The 24,687-nt window shown below is 47.6% G+C and overlaps 1 protein-coding gene across 1 annotated transcript in view; it reads left to right on the top strand.

Moving 5' to 3' along the window:
• The window catches only part of ZCCHC14 (zinc finger CCHC-type containing 14), a gene marked incomplete at its 5' end in the record, with an annotated part of 55,264 nt that overhangs the window by 10,202 nt on the left and 20,375 nt on the right, over positions 1-24,687 (top strand). Inside the window, 2 exons of the mRNA XM_082676302.1 lie at positions 15,229-15,352; positions 22,509-22,582. Coding sequence (XP_082532428.1) covers positions 15,229-15,352; positions 22,509-22,582 — 198 coding nt within the window. The remainder of the gene's footprint in view (positions 1-15,228; positions 15,353-22,508; positions 22,583-24,687) is intronic.

Raw genomic sequence — 24,687 nt, 5'->3', positions numbered from 1 at the left:
AGTTGCTGTCCTCTCAGATGGGACACCTGCTGCCAGGGGCACCCTAGCCCACACTTCCTGGTGCACACGTATCAAATAAGCCTTCTTCTGGCTCCTGCTGACCTAGTCCTTACCCTACTATGGTAGGGTTCTTTAAGTTTTCATCACCAAACTTTGCCTTATTGGAGGGCAGAGACTGTGTCTCTGTCTTTCAATCCCAGAGGCCAGCGGTCCCTGCCACCTAGTAGGAGCTGTGTCCTGAGAGTCTGTGAAAACCCAGTGGAAGGGACTTGTTGGTGTTTATGAAAGGCCCCCCCCAGTGAAAACCTTTTCTTCCTTAGTGCTTTTCTTCTCTGTGGCCTTAGTAGTAATATCTGTTACCATCTCACACTCTCCGTAGCCTTTATCCAATGGCTGTTTCTCTTACGCATTACACAGCCGTAGATTCTAGCGAAATTTTAACATCTGTATCCTACTTGGTTTTTTTTCAAAAGCCAGCATGCAAAAGCTTCTGTTGAGAGAAACTCTCTGAGTGGGATGGTTTGGCTTTATGTTACGCTGTGACAAAACTAAGTTTATGGACAAGTACACCCAGAGCTGGGGAGGAGGTGAGAGCTGGGGACAGGGCGTGTGGTCGTCCGGTGCTCTGGTGGGCTGGCCACTTGTGGAGCCGTGCATGTGGATCAAGTCGTCTTGGAGAGGTGGCTTAGAGCTCGTATCTCTAAACATAAGGCTCTTTCGCTGTTTTCCTTTAGTGTTTGCAGAATTGTAAATCATGGTAAGCCTAGATGTTTTTTAATGCGCTATAGAACGGCAGTAAACCGAGCGACTGTTATCATCCCAGTTGTTAGTTTGTATGTCTTTTATACTTTAAACATTGACACCAGATTCATCATAAGAAGGGAGCATTACAGCATCATTTCCTAGTTATTTGGGACTTTACATAAGAACTTCAGTAGAATTACTAGAAAGAAATTGTATCCTCAATTTTCTTACTGATTCACAGTGAATCTAATTAAAACATGTATATGTAGGAACCACTTCTAGAAATATTATAGTCTAGGCTAGAAAAAATAACTGAAAAAGGAGGAGAGTTAATTTGTGGGGAAGAGAAACAGTCCCTTCTCCCATCACATTTGGGCATTTTAATAAAAATTAAAAGCTTGGGAATAATGGTAACAACCTAGCTATAATAAAGTCAATTAAATTAATGACATACTTTGAACGTACTGGGGGTTGAGGTTGTGTGGGAAGCGCTGGGTGGTGCGTGTACTCCACCTGGACGCAATTAAGTATTAAAATACTCTCCGGAACTCCGCTCTTCCCTGTGGGAGGATGATCCTCCTGTCGCCAGCTTCCTGACAGAGTATGTTTCTGGTACGGGTACTTTGCAGGCTGGGATTTTTCTGAAAACACTTATTTTGTGTGGGTTTTTTCCTGTACTTTAAAGACTGGGTGTGAAGCTCGTGAACCAGTGTGCTGTTCATATTCGTGTTGGGGAGGCTGATTTACCAATCACAATGACTCTCTTTCTTTCAGAATTGTTAGGAAAGAGATGAGTAGAGGACAGGTAGCACGCACACAAGAGGGGTACGTGCCCTGTGCGGGGCACTCTGCGGGCTGCTTCTCATGTGTGTGCGCGGTCTTCCCAGTGAGCCTGTGAGGGAGGTTCCATCCCATCCCGTCCTGTCCCCATTCTGGCAGCAAGGAGACAGACACAGGGCTTAAGGATACGTAACTTCAGAGGTGACATGAGTAAGGGGCTGTGTGTATTATGTGACACCAAAATTATGTTAAAAGTGGTGGGGTTTTTTACTTCATCATTAAAAGTGAGAGGAAAATCCTGAAGAATATGAAATGAGAAGACAAAGGAGGCTAAGCTCTGTGGCTCGTGGAGTAGGAAGTGGGAGGCATTGGCAGTTATGTGAGCTGCGGGCGCCCAGCCACCTCTGGGCGGCTCTGATTGCTCCTCGGAACCTTTTGTCATAGTGATGTGGTTCTTCTCCCAGCCACCCCACCCCTACTCATTCATTTTTATTCTTTCAGTAGCCTGTCGTTGATATCCTCAGTATTACAGCTCAGTGTATGTATAGTTTAGTTTAAAGGTAAAACTTACATTCTGTGACTTGCACACTTTTTTTTTTCTGTTTTAACCTTTTTTTTTTTTTTCCGGTACGCGTGTCTCTCACTGTTGTGGCCTCTCCCACTGCAGAGCACAGGCTCCGGACGCGCAGGCTCAGCGGCCATGGCTCACGGGCCCAGCCGCTCCACGGCACGTGGGATCTTCCCGGACCGGGGCACGAACCCGTGTCCCCTGCATCGGCAGGCGGACTCTCAACCACTGCGCCACCAGAGAAGCCCTAACCATTTTTTAATTTAATTTAACTGATTTATTTTTTATCATCTTTACTGGAGTATAGTTGCTTTACAATGCTGTGTTAGTTTCTGCTGTATAACAAAGTGGATCAGCTATACGTATACATATATCCTCATATCCCCACCCTCTTGCGTCTCCCTCCCACCCTCCCTATTCCACCCCTCTAGGTAGTCACAAAGCACTGAGCTGATCTCCCTGTGCTAGGCGGCTGCTTCCCACTAGCTAGGTATTTTATATTTGCTAACCATTTTTTAAAATTATAGTTAATGGACAATGTTTTGTTAGTTTCAGGTGTACAGCATAGCGATTCACTTATACATACATATATTCTTTTTCAGATTCTTTTCCATTATAGATTATTACAAGATACTGAACATAGTTCCCTGTGCTATACAGTAGGCCCTTGTTGTTTACCTATTTTATATATAGTAGTGTGTGTATGTTAATCCCAACCTCCTAGTTTATCTATACCGTCCCCCTGTCCCCCCGCCCCGCTATCCCCTTTGGTAATCATAAGTCTATTTCTGTTTTGTAAGTAAGTTCGTTTGTACCATTTTTTAGATTCCACATATAAGTGATATCATATGATGTTTGTCTTTCTTTGTCTGACTTCACTTAATATGATAATCTCTGGGTCCACCATGTTGCTGCACGTGGCATTATTTCATTCTTTTTATGGCTGAGTAATATTCCATTGTGTGTGTGTACCATATCTTCTTTACCCATTCATCTGTTGGTGGACATTCCATGTCTTGGGTATTGTAAATAGTGCTGCTATGAACATTGGGGTGCGTGTATCTTTTTGAATTAGAGTTTTCATCTTTTCTGGGTATATGCCCAGGAGTGGGATTGCTGGATCACATGATAGCTCTGTTTTTAGTTTTTAAGGAACCTCCATACCGTTCTGCATAGTGGCTGCACCAATTTACATTCCCACCAACAGTGTAGGAGGGTTCCCTTTTCTCCACACCCTCTCCAGCATTTGGTCTTTGTAGACTTTTTGATGATGACCATTCTGACGGGTGTGAGATGATACCTCATTGTAGTTTTGTTTTGCATTTCTCTAATAATTAGTGATGTGGAGCATCTTTTCATGTGTCCGTTGGCCATCTGTATATCTTCTTTGGAGAAATGCTTATTCAGGTTTTCTGCCCATTTTTTAAAAAAATAAATTTATTTATTTTTGGCTGTGTTGGGTCTTTGTTGCTTTACACGGGCTTTCTCTGAGTTGTGGCGAGCAGGGGCTACTCTTCGCTGTGGTGTGTGGGCTTCTCATTGCAGTGGCTTTCTTGTTGCGGAGCACGGGCTCTTAGGTGCACGGGCTTCAGTAGTTGTGGTGCACAGGCTTAGTTGCACAGCAGCATGTGGGATCTTCCCAGACCAGGGCTTGAACCTGTGTCCTCTGCATTAGCGGGTGGATTCTTAACCACTGCGCCATCAGGGGAGTCCTTCTGCCCATTTTTTTGATTCGGTCGTTTGCTTTTTGGATATTAAGCCACATGAGCTGTTTGTATATTTTGGAAATTCATCCCTTATTGGTCGCACTGTTTGCAAATATTTTCTTCCACTCCATAGGTTGTCTTTTCGTTTTGTTTATGGTTTTCTGTGCTGTGTAAAAAGCTTTTAAGTTTAATTAGATCCCATTTGTTTATTTTTGTTTTTATTTCCATTATTCTAGGAGACAAATCAAAAGAATACTGCTATGATTTACGTCAAAGAGTGTTTTGCCTATGTTTTCCTCTAGGAGTTTTATAGTATCTGGTCTTAACATTTAGGTCTTTAATCCATTTTGAGTTTATTTTTGTGTATGGTGTTAGAGAATGTTCTAATTTCATTCTTTTACATGTAGTTGTCCAGTTTTCCCAGCACCACTTATTTAAGAGACTGTCTTTTCTCCATTGTATATTCTTGCCTCCTGACTGTAAGTGTGTGGGTTTATTTCTGGGCCTTTTGTTCTGTTCCGTTGATCTATATTTCTATTTTTGTGCTAATACCATTGCTGTTTTGTAGTATACTCTGAAGTCAGGGAGCGTGATTCCTCCAGCTGCATTCTTCTTTCTCAAGGTTGTTTTGGCTATTGAGGGTCTTTTTTGCTTCCATACAAATTAAAAAGTGTTTTGTTCTATTTCTGTGAAAAATGCCATTGATAATTTGATAGGGATTGCATTGATTCTGTAGATTGCCTTGGGTGCTGTGGTCATTTTAACAATGTTAATCCTTCCAATCTGAGAACATGGTGTATGTTTCCACCTGTTTGTGTCGACTTCAGTTTCTTTCATCTTGTAATTTTCAGAGTACAGGTCTTTTGCCTCCTTTGGTAGGTTTATTACTAGGTATTTTATTCTTTGTGATGAGATGGTGAATGGGATTGTTTCCTTAATTTCTCTTTCTGATCTTTCATTGTTAGTGTATAGGAATGCAACAGATTTTTGTGCATTAATTTTGTATCCTGCAACTTTACCAAATTCATTCATAAGCTCTAGCAGTTTCCTGGTGGCATCTTTAGGATTTTCTATGTATAGTATCCTGTCATCTGCAAAGAGTGACAGTTTTACTTCTTTTCCAATTTGGATTCCTTTTATTTCTTTTTTGTCTCTGATTGCCATGGCTAGGACTTCCAAAACTACACTGAATAAAAGTGGTGAGAGTGGGCATCCTTGTCTTACTCCTGATCTTAGAGGAAACGCTTTCAGCTTTTCACTGTTGAGAATGATGTTGGCTGTGGGTTTGTCATCTATGGTCTTTATTATGTTGAGGTATATTCCTTCTTTGCCCACTTTCTGAAGAGTTTCTATCATAAATGGATGTTGAATTTTATCAAAAACTTTTTCTTCATCTATTGAGATGATAATATGGTTTTTATTCTTCAATTTGTTAAGGTGGTATATCACAAAATGCACACATTTTAAGTGTATCATGTGAGTGAGTGAGTGTTTTTCACCACTTGAGTTTTGGTAAATGAATGAACCCCTACCAAGATACAGAACATTACTATCACCCCAGAAAATGTCCTCATTCTTTTTTGGGTCAGTTCCCACCTTTACTGCCACCAAACCCTGCTATCTCCTACCTCCTGCCTTTTTTCTTGTTTTTCTCTTCTATTTTTCCCGCACCATTGATTAGTCCCACCTTCTCTGGAGCTTCATTTAAGGGGACTCATAGACTCCATTTGGGCTGTGGGCTTGCTTCGTTGCACGATTTTTAGTGGCTGGTCCAGGGGTTCCTGAAGTTTCACAGTCTGCCTTCCAGGAGTTCATGTGGAGACTGAGAACCTTGCAGTTGTATTGTACCCATAAGGTTTCTCTGTCCTTCATGCTGTGGTTAAATATGTGTTGCTTCTATATAGGCTGTTTAGTCCTACAATATATTTTTTGCTTTAATAGGAGTATATATTTTTTAAGTTAAGATAAAATATAGTCTTTTACGTTTACCCACGTATTTGCCATTTCTTACAGAAGAACCGGTTTGTTACCATGTCCCTTCAGTCTGGAAATCTTTTCTTCAGCATGTTTTGGAGTGCAGGGCTGATGGCAAGAAATTCTCTGTTTTCTTTTATCCAAAAATGCTTTGTTTTGCCCTGTATTGTTAAAGGGTGTTTTCACTGGATGTAGGATTCTTTGTTGACTGTTCTTTTTCTTCTAGCTTTTAAAAGCGTTGAGACATGTCTCCTGGCCATCATTCGGTTTATGGTTCTGTATCCAAAGTGCTCTTTCCCTCCGGCTGGTTTCAAGATCACCTCTGGCTTTGGTATTGGAGCAGCTTGACCATGTTGTTTTCTTGAATTTATCTCGTTTGCTGTTCTTTGAACTTCCTGGATCTGTAAATTTATGTCTTTTACTAAATTGGGGAGATTTTCAGCCATAATTTCTCCACGGTTTTCCTGTCTCCATCTCTCTTTCCTTCTGGGACTCTAGCTGCAGGTATGTTAAACCTTTTGGTATTATTCCACAGGTCCTGGAAGCTTTGTTCTTCTCCCCCCCCCCCAAAATATTTCTCTCTCTCTGTGTTTTGGATTGGACGCTTTCTGCTGATCTGACTTGAAGTTCACTGACTTTTCTATTAATTCCAAACTGCTGTTAAGGCCATCCAGTGGATTTTTTATTTCAGAAATAGCACTTTTTGTTTTAGAATTTCCATAAAAATTTTTTTTGTTATTTTAGGACAATTTTTAGAGCACTTGTAGGCTCCCAGAAAAATTGATCATGATCACCCGAAGTCCACAGTTCACGTTAGGGCTCACTCTCGGTGTTGTATATTTTATATGTCTGGACAAATGTGTAATGACGTATATCCACTGTTACAGTGTAACAGAGTATTTTCACTGTCATTAAAATCCTCTGTGCTCCACCCATTCATACCCGCCCCCCCCCAACCCCTGGCCACCACTGATCTTTTGACTGTCTCCATAGTTTTGCCTTTTCCAGATGTCACATGGTTGGGATCAGATGGGCTTCTTCACTTAGGAACATGGATTTAAGCTTCCCCCACGTCTTTTCATGGCTGCAGAGCCCATTTCTCTGCAGAGCTGGGTCATAGTTCATTGTCTGGAAGTTCACAGTTGATTTATCCATTCACTTACTGAAGGACGTTGGTTGCTTCCTGAGTTTCCATTTTTAGAAACAGTTTCTGTTTGTCTCCTGAGATCTCCCTTTGGTTCGTATACCATGGGCATATTTTCCCTCCCGTCCTGGAGCCTCGTTACAGCAGCCGCTTCTCGCCCCTTGCCTCGGGCCCCAGCTCCGGCTCGTCTTGTGCCTGCCCTCCTTTTCTCTCTTTGTGGGTCTCGTTTTCGTTTCTTTATGTGGCCAGTAATTACGGATCGCTTCTTGGACTTTGTGTGGGAGGCGTTGTAGAAACTCTGGATTTTGTGCTGTCCTCCTGAAGGGTGTTGGCGCCGAGTTGCGTTTGTTTGGTGTAGTGGACCTGGCTGGGCTCCTCCCAGGCCCTCTCCGGTGTCCGCTGGCTGCTGCGGTCTGTGCGGCTGATTGGTCCTGGGGTGACCGCCAGGAGCCTGCCCTTGGCGCCCGGCTCAGGGCTCACGCGGAGCGTGGGCAGGAGTCATATGCAGGATTTGCCGTTCCCCTTCCGGGCGCTGTCCTTTCGGGGTTTCCCTCTCGCTTTCCAGCTGCTGGAGTCCACCAGCATTCCGATCTCTGGCTTTCTGAGTTGGTGAGGCTTGGGGCCCTCCCTGAGCTTCAGCTGCTCTTCTCTCTGGTGCGGCCTAGGCCTGCTGCACAGGAGCTCACCCGTGCACGTCTCACTTCCAAGCTGAGACCTCCCCCTGGTTTCTCCTGTGTTTGGTTGTGTTGGTTCATTGTTTTATATGCTTTCTCCAGAGCTTATGCTTATCTGCAAAATATTGCTCTGACTACTCAGCTGTTATTGAATGGAGAACCACCTGTGTTTTGTAATCCAAGCGTTGTGGTCAGTGTAGACCATGGGTCCAAGAAGGAGTAACGCTCCCCGAGGAAGTATAGCTGTGAAGGAGTGCTTCCCGCTTGCTGGGACTCGCGTCACTGTCAAGGTGAGGCTCTGGGCAGAGGCGGAGAAATGGGCTGGCCCGGTGCCTTGAGATCAGCGTGTCCTTTGGAGACAACACATAAGATGCTTGCTGAGGTGTTCTGGCACTCAGGGTGCTGAGGAGGGTCTGGTGTGTGAAAGGGCAGGCCCAGCGCCCATACCCGTGTGCCTCTCAGGTGCAGGATCTGCTGCCATCTGCGGCTGGAGGTGCCTCTTGAATTTCTTGACCTGAGTGTCTTCTCTGATCACGCGTTGGGCCCTTTCCGGCCTGATCGTTCCCTGAGCAGCTACCTGGCCCTGAGCGGCTGAGCAGCTTGGCCGTGCTCGTCACAGGCGTCTGCTCAGGTGGCTCCTGTAGAAGCAACGCCCCAGGGCCCGTGTTACTCACGCTCTCTGGACCTTCGGTGCGTCCTCGTCTGCAGCTGGGCGGCTGCTGCTCGTTTCCAGCTGCTTTGGGTGCCTGTTGTCCCCCATCCCGGATGCCCCAGTGTTCTGCACTGAACCCGTATCGTGGCTCGCACCCCGGGGGGTCCAACAGCAACCACCGGAACGTGTGCTGCTCTGCGAGGTTCATCTCTGGTGCTTGAATGTTAAATCTAGAACCAAAATGGTCATTAGAGCCCAGTTTACTCGTTATGACTAGACTTTGACTCATGTTCTCAAAGAAAACCCCAATATTTAAGCACACTTCTGGCCATAATGCGCACGCTAACAATATGGTGTGTAGTATGCACTTAATGTCAAAAGTCCTGAGGGTAAAAAGGACCGACTTTGGCTGTGATGTCCACGAGAAGAAACTCTACCTGAAATTGACACTGCCGTGCAGAAGACCGCAGCCCTGCATTTGAAGTGGTTTCCACGAGTACACCGGTCACACGCCTTACCTTTTTCCTAAAGGGGGTGGGGCTGCCTTCCTGAATGTATTTTACATTCAGTGTTGTCTTCAGAGTTTATTGAGATCCCACGTGGCTGTGCCTTTCGAAGTTCTGGGTTTAATAATACTCCTGTGTGACCCCTTGCGTCATTCATGGTCCTCACCACTAACATTGCACCTTTCTTTCGACACCACTGTTTTTAATGCTCTCCCGCCCCTGCCTTAAATTTGCTGCCTGTTGTCTGTTCAGTTCTAGGAGAACACACCTAAGCTGTTGACGTTGCTTAAAATAAACCTCTGAATGAGAGGCTGGCAGTGCGGCTCTGCAGACGAAGCCTGTCCTGCTACGCCCTGCGCCTCGGCCATGTCACCAGCTGGACGATGGTGGCCCCTGCTAGGTGTCAGGCTCCGGGCGCCTTCCGCCACCGCCAGGCTCTGGTTTAACTGCCGGCTGCCGGCTGCATGGTGGCCTGGAGTTGAATTTCTGAGCTTCCCGGTGTGCACAGTGAGGCTGGGTGCGCGGTGGGGCTGCACCGCCCTGAAGGCTGCTAGGGAAGAGCATGCTTTCGAGCCGCTTTGCTGGAGCTCATCTGGTTACGTACTTGCTACCTTGTGCTGAGATTTTTGAGTGGTAATCGTTTTTTTCTCCCTCCTTTTCTCTTTTTTAATGAGCAGAGCCCTAGGGTAAGAAATATTAAAAGCAGTGTTTTTATGTGGAAAACGGTTTTTGGTTAGCTCTGGCTTCCGCTTGTCCTAAGTCAGCAAATAGCTTTCACTATTAAACTATCTATTTTCTTGTTCTGGGTTTTAGAGACACATAATCACTATTTTAGTAAAATGCTTACAAATCACTTTTCTTTTTGATTTTATGTATTTTTTTCCCATTGACTTAGAAGTATTTAACATGTTGTTCTTTCCAGTATAGAGGTGGTACTTGGAAAACACGTTGAAAATCAGGGACTCTGTTTGTAGTTGCTGGAGTTCATGCTTGTGCTTGGAGGTCCCTGGCGTTCATGAGCTTCGGCCAAGGAGGCCTTGCTGTCCAGCTCTTGGAGACTCGGGGCCCCAACCCATCTGTCCCTGCTCCTGGAAGCCCTTCCTGCAGGTGTTTGCTTGGCTGACTCCCGGTCCCACGAGGCCTCAGCTCCGCCGTCCTCCCTAGACCACGGGGTTTCCTGTCCTGCCGGTGCTGCTCAGCACCTCCGACAGCTCCCAGACCGCTCCAGGCCTGGGGGGGGCAGGACAGCCGCGCAAGGGATGAGCAGCTGCGGCTTTAGAACTTGCTTTTGTTGGACTTTTTCGTGCTGTTTGCATCTTGTAGGAAGGTGCTCTCATTTAGACTTAGTATCTTTAACTTTTTCCCTAATTCTAATAGTGATTGTTCCTTCCAGAAAAATTGAAAAACAGAAGAGTATATTTTTAATCACTCAGATAGTAAATACTATTAAAATTATGGCGTGTTTTCTTCTTTTTTCAATGCCTGTGGTATATGTATCTACACAATTTATATATTACAAAATTCACACATCTAAGTGTGCGTGTTCTCCGTGCCTTTCATTTTCTGAAATTATTTTTTAAAGGCTGCGTAATATTTAATCATATGGATGTAAATTTATTTATTTATTTGGCTGTGTTGGGTGTTCGTTGCTGTGCACGGGCTTTCTCTAATTGTGGCGAAGGGGTGTGCGGGCTTCTCGTTGTGGTGGCTTCTCTTGTTGCGGAGCACGGGCTATATGTGTGAGGGCTTCTGTAGTTGTGCCTCGTGGGCTCTAGAGCTCAGGCTCAGTAGTTGTGGTTCGCGGGCTCTAGAGCGCAGGCTCAGTAGTTGTGGCGCACGGGCTTAGTTGCTCTGCGGCATGTAGGATCTTCCCAGACCAGGGCTCGAACCTGTGTCCCCTGCATTGGCAGGTGGATTCTTAACCACTGCGCCACCAGGGAAGCCCCTGGATGTAAATTTATTTACGTACTTAAATATTAATCTTGCTGGATATTTATGTCATTTTTTTTTTTCGGCCGTGCTGCACGGCTTGCGGGATCTTAGTTTACCAGGGATTGAACCCACACCCTCAGCGGTGAAAGCTCGAAGTCCTGACCCCTGGACTGCCAGGGAATTCCCTATTTTTGTCCTTCTAAAGCTAAGATGAACCTTCTTGCACACAAACCTTTGTATCGCTGGCTGTATTCTTAGGATAGATTCCTCCCCGCGGGATTAGTGGGTCCAAAGGTACAGATGTAATAAAAGTCCGTTACATGCACCTAATTGCTGTTGGGACACTTGCACCGATTTGCACTTGCTGGTTGGGGATGAGACTGCTCGCCTGTGACATGTGATCATTGCTCGTAAGGGCATTTGTCTACCTGTAGTTGCAGTGCGCTGATCGCTTGTCACGGAAGAGTCCATCTGTAGGTGGAGTGTCTATTTAGAGGGGGAGGCAGCCCCCAGATTCCAGGGACGGGGATGTGGAAACCGTGGGGCTCCCTGGACCTGGACCCTGGGCGTGGTCAGCAGTGCAGCTTTGCGTGCTGCACTCGGGGTGCGGACAGTGGGGTCGAGCACGGACGCTGCCCCCGGATTCGAGGCTGCCCAGGGGAGCTTCTCTGCGGGACCTCGTGGGCATTTGTCGCCTCCACGTGTCCTCACAGCGCCGTGTGTTGGCACTTGAGCCTGTGTAATGGCCTTCATGGCTGGCCGGCACGTGCAATGGTCGTAGCAGCCGCTAACATCTCACTGAATCCTGGCTGTTTTTCCAGCACACTTAGCTACTTTAAATGCTTTTCATTTAATTCTCACAAAAACCCTACGAGCTAGGTGCAGTGGAGGAAGCTGAACGTTGCCAGACGAAGTTTTGGCCATGGTGGCATGGTCAGCAGGCTGCGGCCGCAGCTGTGGAGCCGGAGCCGTGCACGAGATGGGGTCGAGGGGCTCCCGGCTGAGGGCACAGCTGGGGCAAAGGCCTCCCGGCCATCGGTCCCACCCCCGGTGGCCGCAGTGGATGGAGCAGAGGGGAGCCGTGGGGGATGTCAGGGCCGTGACAGGAGCCAGACCCCGCGGGCCGTAGGAGAGGCCAGCTGTGAAGGTGAAACGGGAGGTGAGCTGGCCGGCAAGCACGTCGGGCGTCGTTTAGAAATAGAGCCGGCTGCTTGCAGGAAAAGGGACTTTGAGCCTAATGGGAAACATCCGTCCAGGTCGAGCTGGGCTCTGTCATTGGAGAGCATCTTCTCAGCGCCTGCCCAGCAGCAGCAGAAGGCGACACTGGGAACCGAGAGAGTCTTTATTCTCGTGTCCACCAAGCTGCTGACTGGGCCCTGCTTGTGAGCCTGAGTCAGAGAGCACTTGAGCTGAACTGCATAGGTCACGTGGGGCAAATTAACTTGACCAGAAATAACCCCAAACAGCATTTCTGGGAAATGCAAGTGAAGACAGCTTTCAATGTAAACAAAGGAGCAAAGGAAAGATAAAGGCTTGGTTGGAAAAAGTGAACATTTGGAAGAGTAGGAGGAAATGCTTTGCGGAAAAAGTACCAAGGAAAACAAATATTTTTTTCCCAGTAGTTACAGTTTTAAAGCGTTTTCTTTCATGTATTTATGTCAGATGCAGTGCATACATTTCGATGGGGAACTCACAGATTCTCCCCTTTCTGTTCGTAGCCACGGCACATTGACCTACACCCTGTAGCTTTTCCTGTGAATCCAGGGAAGGAGCTCGCTGTTCTCCTCTGGGGACAGTCAGACATCTGGACGTGGGGCCCTGGGAGCTTCACGCACAAAACAAAAGAACCACCCCAGTGTCCCGGCCGCAGTCCAGAAGTCCTGGTTGGGTTGGCGGGGTGTCGGCCTGCATTCTTTTAGTGCCCCAGGGTTCCCCGTGCAGTCAGGGCTGAGAACCCCGTGTGGGTCTGCTTCCCCTGCTTCACAAGCTGCGTTCTCCAACCACAGTGTTAACCAGAGGGACTGGAGGGCACTTGGTCCACTCTTGCATCCACCTCCCCACAGGCTGAGTCTGGAGGATGGCGTTCTGCTCTCGCCGTTTGGGCTGTTGCAGGGTGGGCAGGGGCATGTGTGTCTCTGCTTGGGGCGGAGAGGTTCCTCACTGGCCAGCAGGCCCAGTGTTTCCGTTGTCGGTTGTTGAGACAGCTCAGCCTCTCTCTTCTTAGGACCAGGACCTAGAATTACTTGCCGGGGCAGCTAAGAGAACACAGGGGTTCCTAGGAGTCAGGTCAGATGCGGGGAGTCTGCTGCCGTTATGTTCAGTGTGTAGCTGAAAATAGTAACCTCCTGAGTTGTTTCCCAAAGTAATATTTACTGTTTGGAATTTAAAATCTTGCTCTTTGAGTAATTACTTGTACCTGTTAGTGCTATTATCTTATTTAATAGGAGAGAAGTTCATTTCTGGAATACTCTGACCATTGGATGATGAAAGAAACTTTGCCACACCTAAGGAAATAATCCAATTTAGTTAAATTATAAATATAAGTAACTGAAAAATGTAGCTGTCTTGATAACATCTTGGTAAATGTTATCAAATGAATTGACCTTTTGGAGGAATACTGGGTGGGGAGGAGTTCTTTCCTCGAGCTACATAAACTTGCAGACTAACCAGACCTGCGGTGAGTTGCTGTCCTTGCGTGGGGTCCTTGCGTGTCCCCGTGCACAGCAGGAGGCCTTCCTGGCCAGAGGCTGGCAGGGAGAGCAGGCGGAGCTTGTTGCGGGCAGCCTGTGGTGTCGCTGCGGCTCCGTCTGTGCAGGGTTGGGTGTCCTGTCTCCGAGATGGCATGTACCGTCCTGCCCTGCAGGAGTGGTGCCACCTCCGCCTGCTCCACGCCCTCTGCCTCTGCCTGATGCCCTGGGCCCGGGCTTTACACAGCAGGGCATGGGGCTGTGCTGCCGCCCACCTGCTGTCCAGGTAACAAGGAGAACCAGGGACAGTGAAGGCCGGAGAGCTTCCTGACACGGGTCAGGGTTGGGACCAGAAGGCATGCTCCACTTTTTCCCAGATCTTCTCCTTTGTTGTGTATGTAGCATGGTGTTTCTCCACCTTTTTTTTTTTAATTCATTCATTCATTCATTCATTTTTGGCTGCGTTGGGTCTTCGTTGCTGGGTGCGGGCTTTCTCTAGTTGCAGCGAGCGGAGGCTACTCCTTCGTTGCGGCGCGCGGCCTTCTCATTGCAGTGGCTTTTCTTGTTGTGGAGCACGGGCTCTAGCACACGGGCTTCAGTAGTTGTGGCACGTGGGCTCAGTAGTTGTGGCTCACGGGCTCTAGAGCGCAGGCTCAGTAGTTGTGGCGCACGGGCTTAGTTGCTCCACGGCATGTGGGATCTTCCCGGACCAGGGCTCGAACCCGTGTCCCTTGCATTGGCAGGCGGATTCTTAACCACTGCGCCACCAGGGAAGCCCCTCTCCACCTTTTAAAACTCACCTCTTTTGATAAACTTTAAAATTTTAATTTTTCTCTACTGTCCTTTGAAATTTTGATGTACATTAAATTGTGAATATGAAGACATTAAAGCATTGGTCATTTTTATTCTTCTAAATCCTACAAGTAGTAAATATATTTGGCTATAAAATTTTCAAATACTGGTCATTATTACGGGGAAAAAAAGAAAGTTATTGCACCCTCCCCACCCTGCCCAAGAGAGCCTCCTCTCATGTCTTGAAATCACTTACGGTTACGAGTTTGCCGTATCCTTCCGGGCCCTGACTGTTTATTTACACATGGACACGTTCACTGTAACCCTAAGACGGGAGGGGGCAGGGAACACTCCTTCTGGCTTCTTTTGGACACTTGGTCTAGGTGAGCTTTCCTTATCGTGCAGAGTGGGGATCTGTGGGCAGCAGTCCTTTATTTATTGGGTCTCTATCAGTAGCTGTTTAAGGTGTTTTCAGTATCTTACTATTACAAATGCTGCAGTGAGCGTCCCGCCCCACATCTTTCTCACGTGTAAGTACTTCGTATGACAGATTCCCAGAAATGGAATTGTAATTTTAGAATCTGCTTTTTAGAAATGTACCCCCCCAATACATCAAGTTGTATTCTGTTCTTTACTGGGGTTTTTTTAGAGCATTTTATTATTTTTTTTCAAGATTTATAGAAGGACTGTATTAAGTTCTGCTGTGTAATTAATTTTATAGGAAACTCTATGATTTAAAGAAATAAAAAATCAGGTTGTACCTCACATATAGGTATATGATTCCTGATGGCTTGGTTAACAGTTTCTATCCAGCGAGTGAACCACTGGCACAAGACATGAACTTCCACGTTTGCTCAAACTGGGGATGTTTTTAAGTTTCAGTGGTGAGGACTGGGTTGGTGAAATTTTTGTCTTTTGCTGGAAGTGCTTTCTAGTTGCACTAGCAATACACATTTTATAGAAAAGTTTGAAGATACAATAAACTTAAATGTCTTTTAAATAAAAATGGAAATCATTCCATATGAACTACATGGAAGAAAATAAGATGTTTCTATTTTTGTCCCCTGAGGTCACTCCCAGGACGGAGACCCCCGTCAGCAGTGTCGGTAACAGTTTGGAGAACGCCCTGCACACATCCGCGCATTCCACTGAGGAGTCGCTGCCCAAGAGGCCTGGAGGGAAGCACTCCAGAGGTGAGCGCTTGGTCTGCAGGGTCAGAGGGGAGCAGCGTCGGATGTAGGGGGAGACGTTCGCAGTGGCGTTTGGTTAAATGCTCTCACATCTTTGGGGATGCTAGTCTTAGTGAGATGTACTGTTTTTCTAAATTCTGCAAGTTACACACGAGTGGATCTCGGCTGTAAACATCTCACATCTTGATGTTTATTAAGGGGGAAAAAGTGAAAGTTGTTGTGCCTTTCCCCGCCCCACACGGCAGTGGGTCCTGAATTGTAGGGCAGCGCCGCCCTGTAGCGCTCTGTGTAGTAACGGTATGTTCTCTCTGCACTGAGGCAGTTGCCACCAGCCACACGTGCCTTCCGAGCCTGGAAAATGTGGCTCACGCGAGTAAGGACCTGAACTTTTAGATTTATTTCATGCAGTTGCACTAGCTCAGTGTGGACAGTGCACCTCTGGAGACGGCAGGGCACGTCTGGGAGGAGGCCGAGCTCCCTGGTTCTTGAAGGTCTGGCTTTGTGCAGCCACACTAGACAGAGTCGGGCTGGCTGTCCCCCGGCCAGCTGTGCGGGGTTTGGGGGGCTCACTGGGGAGAGACAGGGCTCTCTGGGCCTCCTGGTCTAGAGCCAGGCGCGGGTGCCTGGAAACGCGCTCGGTGTGTGTGGGGGGAAGATTGCGCTCCTAGCAGCCCTGGGAGCGCATGGTCGGCTCACCTCTGGCTCAGCTGGAGGGTCAGTCTTTCTGAAGACACAGCAGGACCTCAGTTTCCGGGTGGGTGGTTGTCGCTCACTCGCTCCGAGGGACTTCTTCCTTGCATGTGTCGCCCAGGGAGGAGCGCCTCCCGATGGAGCGTTGCTTCCTTTGTCCCCAGCCCGTCCCCGCACCTTTGGAGCCTGTGTCCTACACCCTCGCAGTCTTAAGGGGAAGGCCTTTCCTTCACCATTGTGCTTTTTCCTGTAGGCACAATTATCAAGACCCCCTCGTTCCTGTTTTTTAATATAATTGCCAGTTGAACGGCTGTGTCTGTCACTCGCTTGCCGATGTGCCTGGGTGCGGGAAGGCAGATCTGTGGTAGGACCGTTATTGTCTGCGCTCAGACATCGTAATCCTTAGAGAATAGGCAGACCTTGCTAATTATCTATGGTATTCTCCAGCCAGTGGTCATGGGGATGATGGTCTCCTCCGCCCAGAAATTGACCAGCAGGTAAACCTGGTTTTGTCGTTCGCACTTTCCCTGGTGCCCTGTTACTGCTCTTCGGAAAGTCTGAAGCCACTCTGAGTGTTATTAAAGTTTTCTTGCTGTCTTTTCTGTATCCCACTTCTGTTGTGGGTTGTCTCTGCTTCTTAGAAGTTTTCAGTGACACAATTTAGCTTGTAAAGAGGTCAGATTTTTGTATTTCTTCAGTACTGAAGCTCAGGGGACAGCAGTAAGGACAATCTGAAACCCTGACTGCTCTTGTCAGGTGGTGTCCAAGCTCGTTACATACATTAACTCATCTGATCTTCCTAAGAACCTGTGGGGCTCAGGTATGAGCTGGTTCATTCTAACAACAGTCCCCATTTCACAGACAGGAGGACTGAGTCACAGATAAGCAGTGTTCCTAAGATAAGCTGGGATCCCAACACTTGTGTTAGAAGAGAGTAGAAAAGGAAACTCAAGTACACATGAAGTGAAAGCATTACCTTTTTCTCTGTACTATTGATTGTGAAGATTTTCAGGTACAGCCTTCCTCGGGAAGCCACTTGGAGTTTGTGGAAGCCTGCCAGATGATGCCGCAGTCCCACAGAGCACGTTTTGTTCAGGGATTAAATAACTGCGCCCAAGGTCACGGAGCTGGAAAGTGTCATGTTTCAGACAGCCTGTCTGACTGCAGAGCCCCTTGGCTTCCCTGGCCCTGCCGAGTGGGTTGTGGGTCTGTCCTCTCTGCCCTGGCCTCCTGTCACCCGTCTCCGCCACGGCACAGCTTCGTCCAGCACAGGTGCTGTCATCCCTGGGCCTTGACCCCCGTGTCGCTCTGCCCGCTGGGCCCTTCCCTTTGAGGTCTAGCCCCACAGCACTGCTGTGAACTGTGTCCTTTTCCATCACTTACGGCTGCTCCTGTGCCTTGTGCGTACTAAGGCTGAATAAAACGTTTGCCTTAATACGTGAGCAAGTGAATTCCTCAGGCCCTGGGTTCAAGTGCGTGTCACTAACCGCTCCAATGGCATGTGTGTTCATCTCCTACTTTTGCTGCTTTAGAAATATGTTCTGTCAGCTTTATGTTTTCTGGATCATGTACTGCTTTTGTTTCTATATTTCTGGAGAACTAACAAATCAAATTAATGCAAGGTAGCTAGATGATTAAAAAAATCAAAGAAAAATAAGTTACAGAGTTCTTAAATATAACATGACCTAAAAAGATGTAGGAAAGAGGATCAGCATAGTAGTGTATGTTTGAATTTTAAGGACAGTTAAAAGAAGCAGTGTTTTTAAAAAATTATTCCCATCAACACAGACAACTAAATGAAAGTGAGAAAGTAACTTGATATTTTAGGAACGTCATTATTCACCTGAGACTTTTAAGAATACAGGTTTTCAAGTTTTAGATGAAAACTGGATTTCAGTAATAACGATTGTAAAGCTGGAGGCATCTCAAATATTAGTCTTTAAGTATGAAGACACTGAGTACTGTTGTATACAACTCGAGAGAAGACGGTGTTGTGCTGGAACATGACTGTCTCCATCTTTGCCTTTCCTCGTGAATAATACCCTCTTTACTCTGCTTTCTTTTGGCACAGTTTTGGTAATTTGTGGTTTCTTGTTATTGAGTGTACAGAATTAAGCTGTTTCATAAAGATACTTTGAAATCAAGTAAAACACATAATTGGCAGAAAACTACCAACCACCCGGTTTTTTCCAGAAGACTTTAGGGAAAATGTTCCAAAAGAGGGCCGCATTCTTGGGACATATTAAAGCTATCAATCTCTAGGTGTCGTGTTCTCTCGGTGTGAGGTGGCCGGCCATCAGCTCCTGTAGATCCTTTGAAGGCCTTTGGAGGCCCTTAGGCTGTGGCGGTTTTCGCAGGAGCTCCCCTGGCTGAGGTCCGGGGAGTGGTTTTCTGGTCCATCTGTGAGTCCGCCAGACCCCGCTCAGGCCTTTGGGGATGCTTGCCTGGGCTCTTACTGCGGGGCCTTTTACAGTCTCTTCTACGCACATCTCCCTCCCTCCCTCCTTTTTCAGTTACGTTAGTGTTCTGGTTTTTAAATTAGGCATCGATCCAATTATAAAAATGGTAGTTCAGTGCAATTACACATCTTAGTGAAGGCGGTGTGCTCTAACTTGTAAGATTTGAGGAGAATTCCTAGTGTACGTCGTGAATAAGAAAAGAAGAAAGGTTTGAACACACAAAATGTTAAAAGCAGACAGCACACCACCTTGCTCTTTGCATCTCTACGTGAGAGCAGGCTGGTGGCCTCGAGTCCCGGGTTCCCAGCCCTGGGTGCCCTGCCCTGAGCCTCTGCACAGTCTGGACCCCAGCGAGGCTCACGTCCTTCCCAGCCCCCTAGCGCTCTTCCCATCGCGCCCGTTTGGGCTCGGGGTCTTTCCAGTTGGTGCTAATCCTGTCTTCGGATGTGTTCTCTCCCTGCAGGTGATGGTTTGGTATCTAGCCCCTCAAGTTGACACAAGTTTGCTGGCCCTTTTCAGAAAGTACTGAGACTTCGTGTGTGACAGATGACACAGTCTGCAGGGCTCACGAGGGTGGTGGGAGGGAGGGAGGCCGCATTATCTACCAGTAGACTTTAAGTGGGTCGTCAACAAATTTATATGCGTGTAGGTAAACACTCTAAAATTATGAAACCGCATTACAGAAATTTGGCAGGGAAACTACCCATAATTCCACAACCAAACACAATTAACCGTATCATTTTTTTTTTTTTCCAGTACGTGGGCCTCTCACTGTTGTGGCCTCTCCCATTGCGGAGCACAGGCTCCGGACACGCAGGCCCAGTGGCCATAGCTCACGGGCCCAGCCGCTCCGCGGCATGTGGGATCTTCCCGGACCGGGGCACGAACCCGCGTCCCCTGCATCGGCAGGCGGACTCTCAACTACTGCGCCACGAGGGAAGCCCAACCCTATCATTTTTGATAATTTATTTTTAGTCTTTCTTTAACATTTTAAACAACTATAATCATGTTATACATACAGTTTATAATTTTTCAGGTAATATTATAAGCATTTTTCATGTTTTAATTTTTATAAACATAGTCTTTAATAGTTCCAAAGTCGAGAGTATGCTTACACACCTTTGAAGCCCGCCCGGTTCAGCACCCCCCAGCTGCCCCTTGTGTTAGCCACCGTCGCCACTCGCATCTGCTACAGAAGTCCGTCTGCACGATCTCTCCCACCCGCCTTGCCCCCGCCCCAGCAGGCCGTCCTCCCACCCTCAGAGCCCCGAGTGGCCACACAGTGGGCGCGGCACCAAGAGAAAAGCAGCAGAACTCGTCAGCCGGCCGTGTATGTGGTCCAGAGCCATCCTGGCAGTGCCGGGGCCGCTGCAGCTGCCTGCAGAGGGCCAATGGCGCGGACACAGAACACCGCGTCAGGTGGGCTGGTGATTCTGAAGAGGTCTCACAAGCATTTCGGTCCTGTGGTCCAAAATGCCTCTTTTATTTGAAAACAGCTGAGTAACATTCATCTGCTTTTCACATTTTCCTGTCCAGATATGAGTCACTTCCCGCTTTCAGTCCAGTTGGGGTTTTTTTCTTTTTTTTTCATAAATCCTCATACTCAGTCCTGGAACTTTTAGGTACACGTTGGTGTTCTGTGGCCTGGGAAAATGCCGAATAACATTTTTCTGTATTCGTTGACTTTGTATATTCTGTTGTTTAAAAAAGTAAAGGATCTGGATTAGGGTGAGGTCATTGTGGGTAAGTTTTTAAAAATAGTGATTGGGAAAACATAAGAGCTGTTTATTTGCTGACAATCTGACTGGGGAAGTCAGACAGGAACAGTGAGTAGTTTCACTGAGTGAGGTCGGGCAGTGCACAGCTGCTAAATGTAGTGTTTTCTTTGTTTTGCCAGAAAGGAAGAAAACATTCTTATTTTTTTTTTTAGAGTAATTCCTTCCTGTGAGCTATTTTAAGCTAAAACTACTCTAAACCAAATGGGTTCTAGTGTCTCCCAAGATCCATATCAACCCCGATGCAACTTTATAAAATTAGGGAGACTCGTGAGGAAAGTTGAGGGCGTGAAAGCGCTTTTCCCCAACAGGCCGTAACCTCTGTGAGTGCGAGAACCCATGGACGGTGCTGATCGCTGTGTGCCCAGCCCTTGGAACACAGCCCGGGACACAGCAGGAGCTTTGTAAGACGAGTTGGTGAATGAACAGTTGTTGGTTTAGGGCAGGGATTGGCACCCTTTTTTCTGCAAAGATCCAGAAAGTCAGTATTTCTGGCTCTGGGAAGCGTGCGGAGTCTGGCACCGCCGCCGGGCTCTGCCGTCGCGGGGTGGAGAGCACCCATTGACGGTACGTCGGCCCACGGCGTGGCTGTGTGCCCCGGAGCCTGTTTACACAGGCAGACAGGCCGAGGGCAGCCTGCAGCCTGCCTGCCCCTCGCTTAGAACAGTGCCGCCCAGTAGAGCTCCCTGGGATGACCGGGCTTCTGTGTCTGCTGCAGTATGGTATAGCTGCTAGCCACGTGTGGGAACGCTTAAAATGCGGTTAGTGCAACCGAGGAGTGAGATTTTTAATTTTACTCAATTGTAATTAGTACCAACTTAAGTGGTCCCATGTGGTCAGTGGCTGCAGCCGTGGGCAGTGCAGGGTTAGAACCTTCCCCGAAGCCCGGTGCACAGAGCTGCTCGCTGCTCTCTGGGGTGCTCAGACGTGTTAGGGGAGGAGAGAGTTCTGTGGCCAAAGAAATTGAGGAATTGTGGTTTAAAAATGTAGATTTATTTGTTGCAGGACTTCTCAGAGCCTTTAATATGCTAATGTACATGGGCATCCTACAAAAAGGAGTTTCTCAGATTTTCCCTCCAAACTTTTGAGCACAAAGCTTTCTGGGGGTGGCCCGGAGAAAACTATGGAAGGTATGGCCGACCAGGAGATGGGGCGTCTGCAGAAAGTGTAACTTAATAGCTTTAATAAGTTATGTTGAGTGTGTCATGCTAGACATGTTTTGAAGCTTTGTAGAAATCCCCATAGTGCACAGCCAAGGGACCTCTGGAAATGTCGGTGAGAAATAGTGCAAGAAGGTGCGTGTGCTGTTCAGAAAGTAAAGCCTCCCTCATTTGCCAGGGTCTTTGCATAAGAGCTGACTGCCCGTGTGCCTGCCCAAGGTTCATAAGCTTGAAGAATCAGTTAACTCGGTACTTGAGAAACTTTAGTATTTGAATCAGAAATAGGACATACGTACCTTAATGTGGTTTGGGAGTTTGGAAACTACATCATGTTTGATAAGTGCTGTTTTATTTTCAACAAATATTTGTGCTCAGATATTTGCATCTTAAAGCTTAAGGGCTTAGAAGCTTAATTGTATCATTTTCTTTTTTGAGGAGAAAAAAATGCACCCTTGCGTGTGAAAAGGGAGGTATGCAGAGGTGATGGCTTTGGAACTCTAACGGTGACGACCTTTTCTCATCCCTGTCCACCTGTGCAACTGCGGCCTCTGCCCGTCCTTGCTCTGTTTTGCAGAGGCAGTGCTGGGGGTCTGCAGGGTCTCCTCCGCAGCTGCTCTCCTCACACCTCCAGCCTGGCTTTGTCCTAGGAGGAGGAGATGAGGAGATGCCAGTGAGAGGTTCTGGGCAACTGTGTCTCTAAATAATCACTGTGGAAAACGTTGAGCATTAGTTTTTCAGAAATGAGAACAGATCATAACTAATCTTCAGTTATAATTATGGCCTGTGCACTTGTGCATTTTCAAGCACCGATCTCTTTCTTCTCTATGATTTGTTTTTATTTTTTGCCTGTTTTTTCTGTGTCACTTTCAACTTCGCCTTCCATTCCCGCGCGAGCAGCGTTCCTCGTTCCTGGCGAGCTCACCCACCACGGAGGAGACGGGGCCGGGTGTTGGGAGCCGTACTGTGAAAAGTTGCTAATGTATCAATGCAAACTAATCATATGTACTTCAAGCTCTTACTTCATTTTTATAATTTTGTTTGTTGTTGTTTTGTTTTGTTTTGTTTACCTTTACAGTGAGTGTTGAAAAGATAGACCTGAAGGGATTATCACACAAAAAAAATGAAAGAAATGTTGAATGTTCCTTTGAGGTAAGATGCTAAGTTTTTTTTTCCTTTTCTCCTCTAAGGGATAGGAAGGAAACATTTACCATGAAGTGGTACTTTTATGTCTCTAAATAAAAGACGAGTCTTTTGCAAAGCACTGTGCCACTGCTGCGGGAGACAGAAGTGGGGACTGGGCCCTGTGGGTGGACCGTCTCCACGGTGGGCTTGTTGGGCCTGGGGGGCTGCTCCCCCTGGACCTCAGCAGGCTCCACGAGGGGGAGGGGCTGGGCTCGGCCACAGCCTGGAGTGCGCAGTCCTGTTGTGTTCCTGTTCGCCGTGTGACCGAGGACAATGCTGGACTCCTCTGTGCCCCAGCACCTCCATTCAGTCGAACAGGATGGAGTTTGGGGGAGAATTAAATGTGACAGTTCATTCAAAGCACTCAGTACAGGGTCTGGATATAGTAAGTGGCTGCAAAGATGAGCTGTTGTTCTTCTGTGCCTCCTGGATGACAGAAACTCCTTGGTGTGTGTGGGGAACATTCTCTAGACTGACATGCTCAGCTGCTGGTGGCTGGTCACCAGAGTTGGCTAAAGTAGAGAACTGTGAAAATTGAGGCATACTGTTCATTAGAATCTCAGATCTACGATAACAGTGGCTTAAACAACATCGGAGTGTACAAGGAGTCGGCCCTGGGGCTGGAATGGCATCTGTGCTCCATAAAATACGTAGGGAGCCAGGTTCCCTCCAGCTGACTGCTTTGACATCTCTAGGAGGTGGCCCTTAGCCTCATGGTCCAAGATGGCAGCTAGGACTCCAGCCCTCACGTTTTCATTCCAGGCAACAGGACATGGGATGAAGAGGAGAGTGAAAGGTTACTTTTACCTCTTTTTCATGGAGCATTCTTAAAAACAGCCACTAGAGGGACTTCCCTGGCAGTCCTGTGGTTAGGGCTCCTCGCTTCCACTGCCAGGAGCGTGGGTTCGATCCCTGGTCGGGGAAATAAGATCCCAAATGCCACGAGGCGTGGCAAAAAAAAAGCCACTAGACACTTCCACTTATGTCTTACTGGCCAGACTGAGTTTCCTGGTCCCGCTTAGCTGCGTGTGCGTGGCTGGCTGTGTCACCAGGGTTCTGCTACTACCCCATTGTTGTGCGAGGTTCTCCTTTGACCACATGCATCGTAGGAAACTGATTGATAAGGAGAATCTGCTTCCAGCTTTACTGGAGAGTGTTCTCAGGCATAGCAGCTTCTGGTTAGCGTCTAGTACTTGCACTGTGGCGCTTACTAACCTTTCCAAGAGTGTAGCTACATCAGAATACTTCAGGTACTTTTAATACCACAAGGGTAAAACCCTCATTTGATTTGGGAAGTCCTGCATCGTGCAAATCACTTGTCACTCCATAGATGTACGGGAAAGGCTTCCCTTCGGTTTTGGAGGTTGTCAGAGCTTGCGACCAGCAGCCAAGTGTCAGCAACCAGAGAACCTCAGGACCCCAGCATCATCAAGGCCTGCTGGGGTTGGGGAGCCCAGCGAGGCCCTGAAACGCTGGGTGTGTTGGCTCCTCTCCTCTGCAGTCAGCCTCTGGCTGGCGGATATCGCCTGAGGGGCTGGTGGCGGGCGTGGTCCCCGTGCACAGGGCCTGCGTGTGTGGGAACTGCTGAGCGTCAAGCCCTTCAGGTCCCACTCACAGCCCTTCAGGTCCCACTCACAGCCCTTCAGGTCCCACTCACAGCCCTTCAGATCCCACTCACAGCCCGTCTGATCAAACTGGGCTTGGACTCGGCCCCAGTCCACAGCCTCTCTGCAAAGAAATGAGCCTTGGCAGGGTAGACACTTGGCCTCTCGTGGCCTTTCCCCAGAGGAGGGCCTTGTGATCAGGGTGGGGAGGCGGCAGGCTGGCAGGATAGGGCGCCGTGAGTCTTCTGAAAGCAGAGCGGACAGCTGGGTTGAAGTTCAGTTTAAGACGCTTCGAACCCCAAATGGTTAAGCTGAATGAAGTGTTTTGGTACTTAAAGAAAAAGGTTTGGTTATCGGAAAAGCTTGCTTTTCCTGATGCGATAACTGATAAAAGGATTCTTGTGTTTAGGAAAGTGATAATCCTTCACTAGCCAGCAGTCCGACTCATTTTCTTTTGGGATACTAACT

This window comes from Grampus griseus (assembly GCF_964374135.1).
Source record: "Grampus griseus genome assembly, chromosome: 19".
NCBI classification, from domain to species: Eukaryota; Metazoa; Chordata; class Mammalia; order Artiodactyla; family Delphinidae; genus Grampus; species Grampus griseus.
This window is presented reverse-complemented; position numbering and strand designations above follow the sequence as displayed.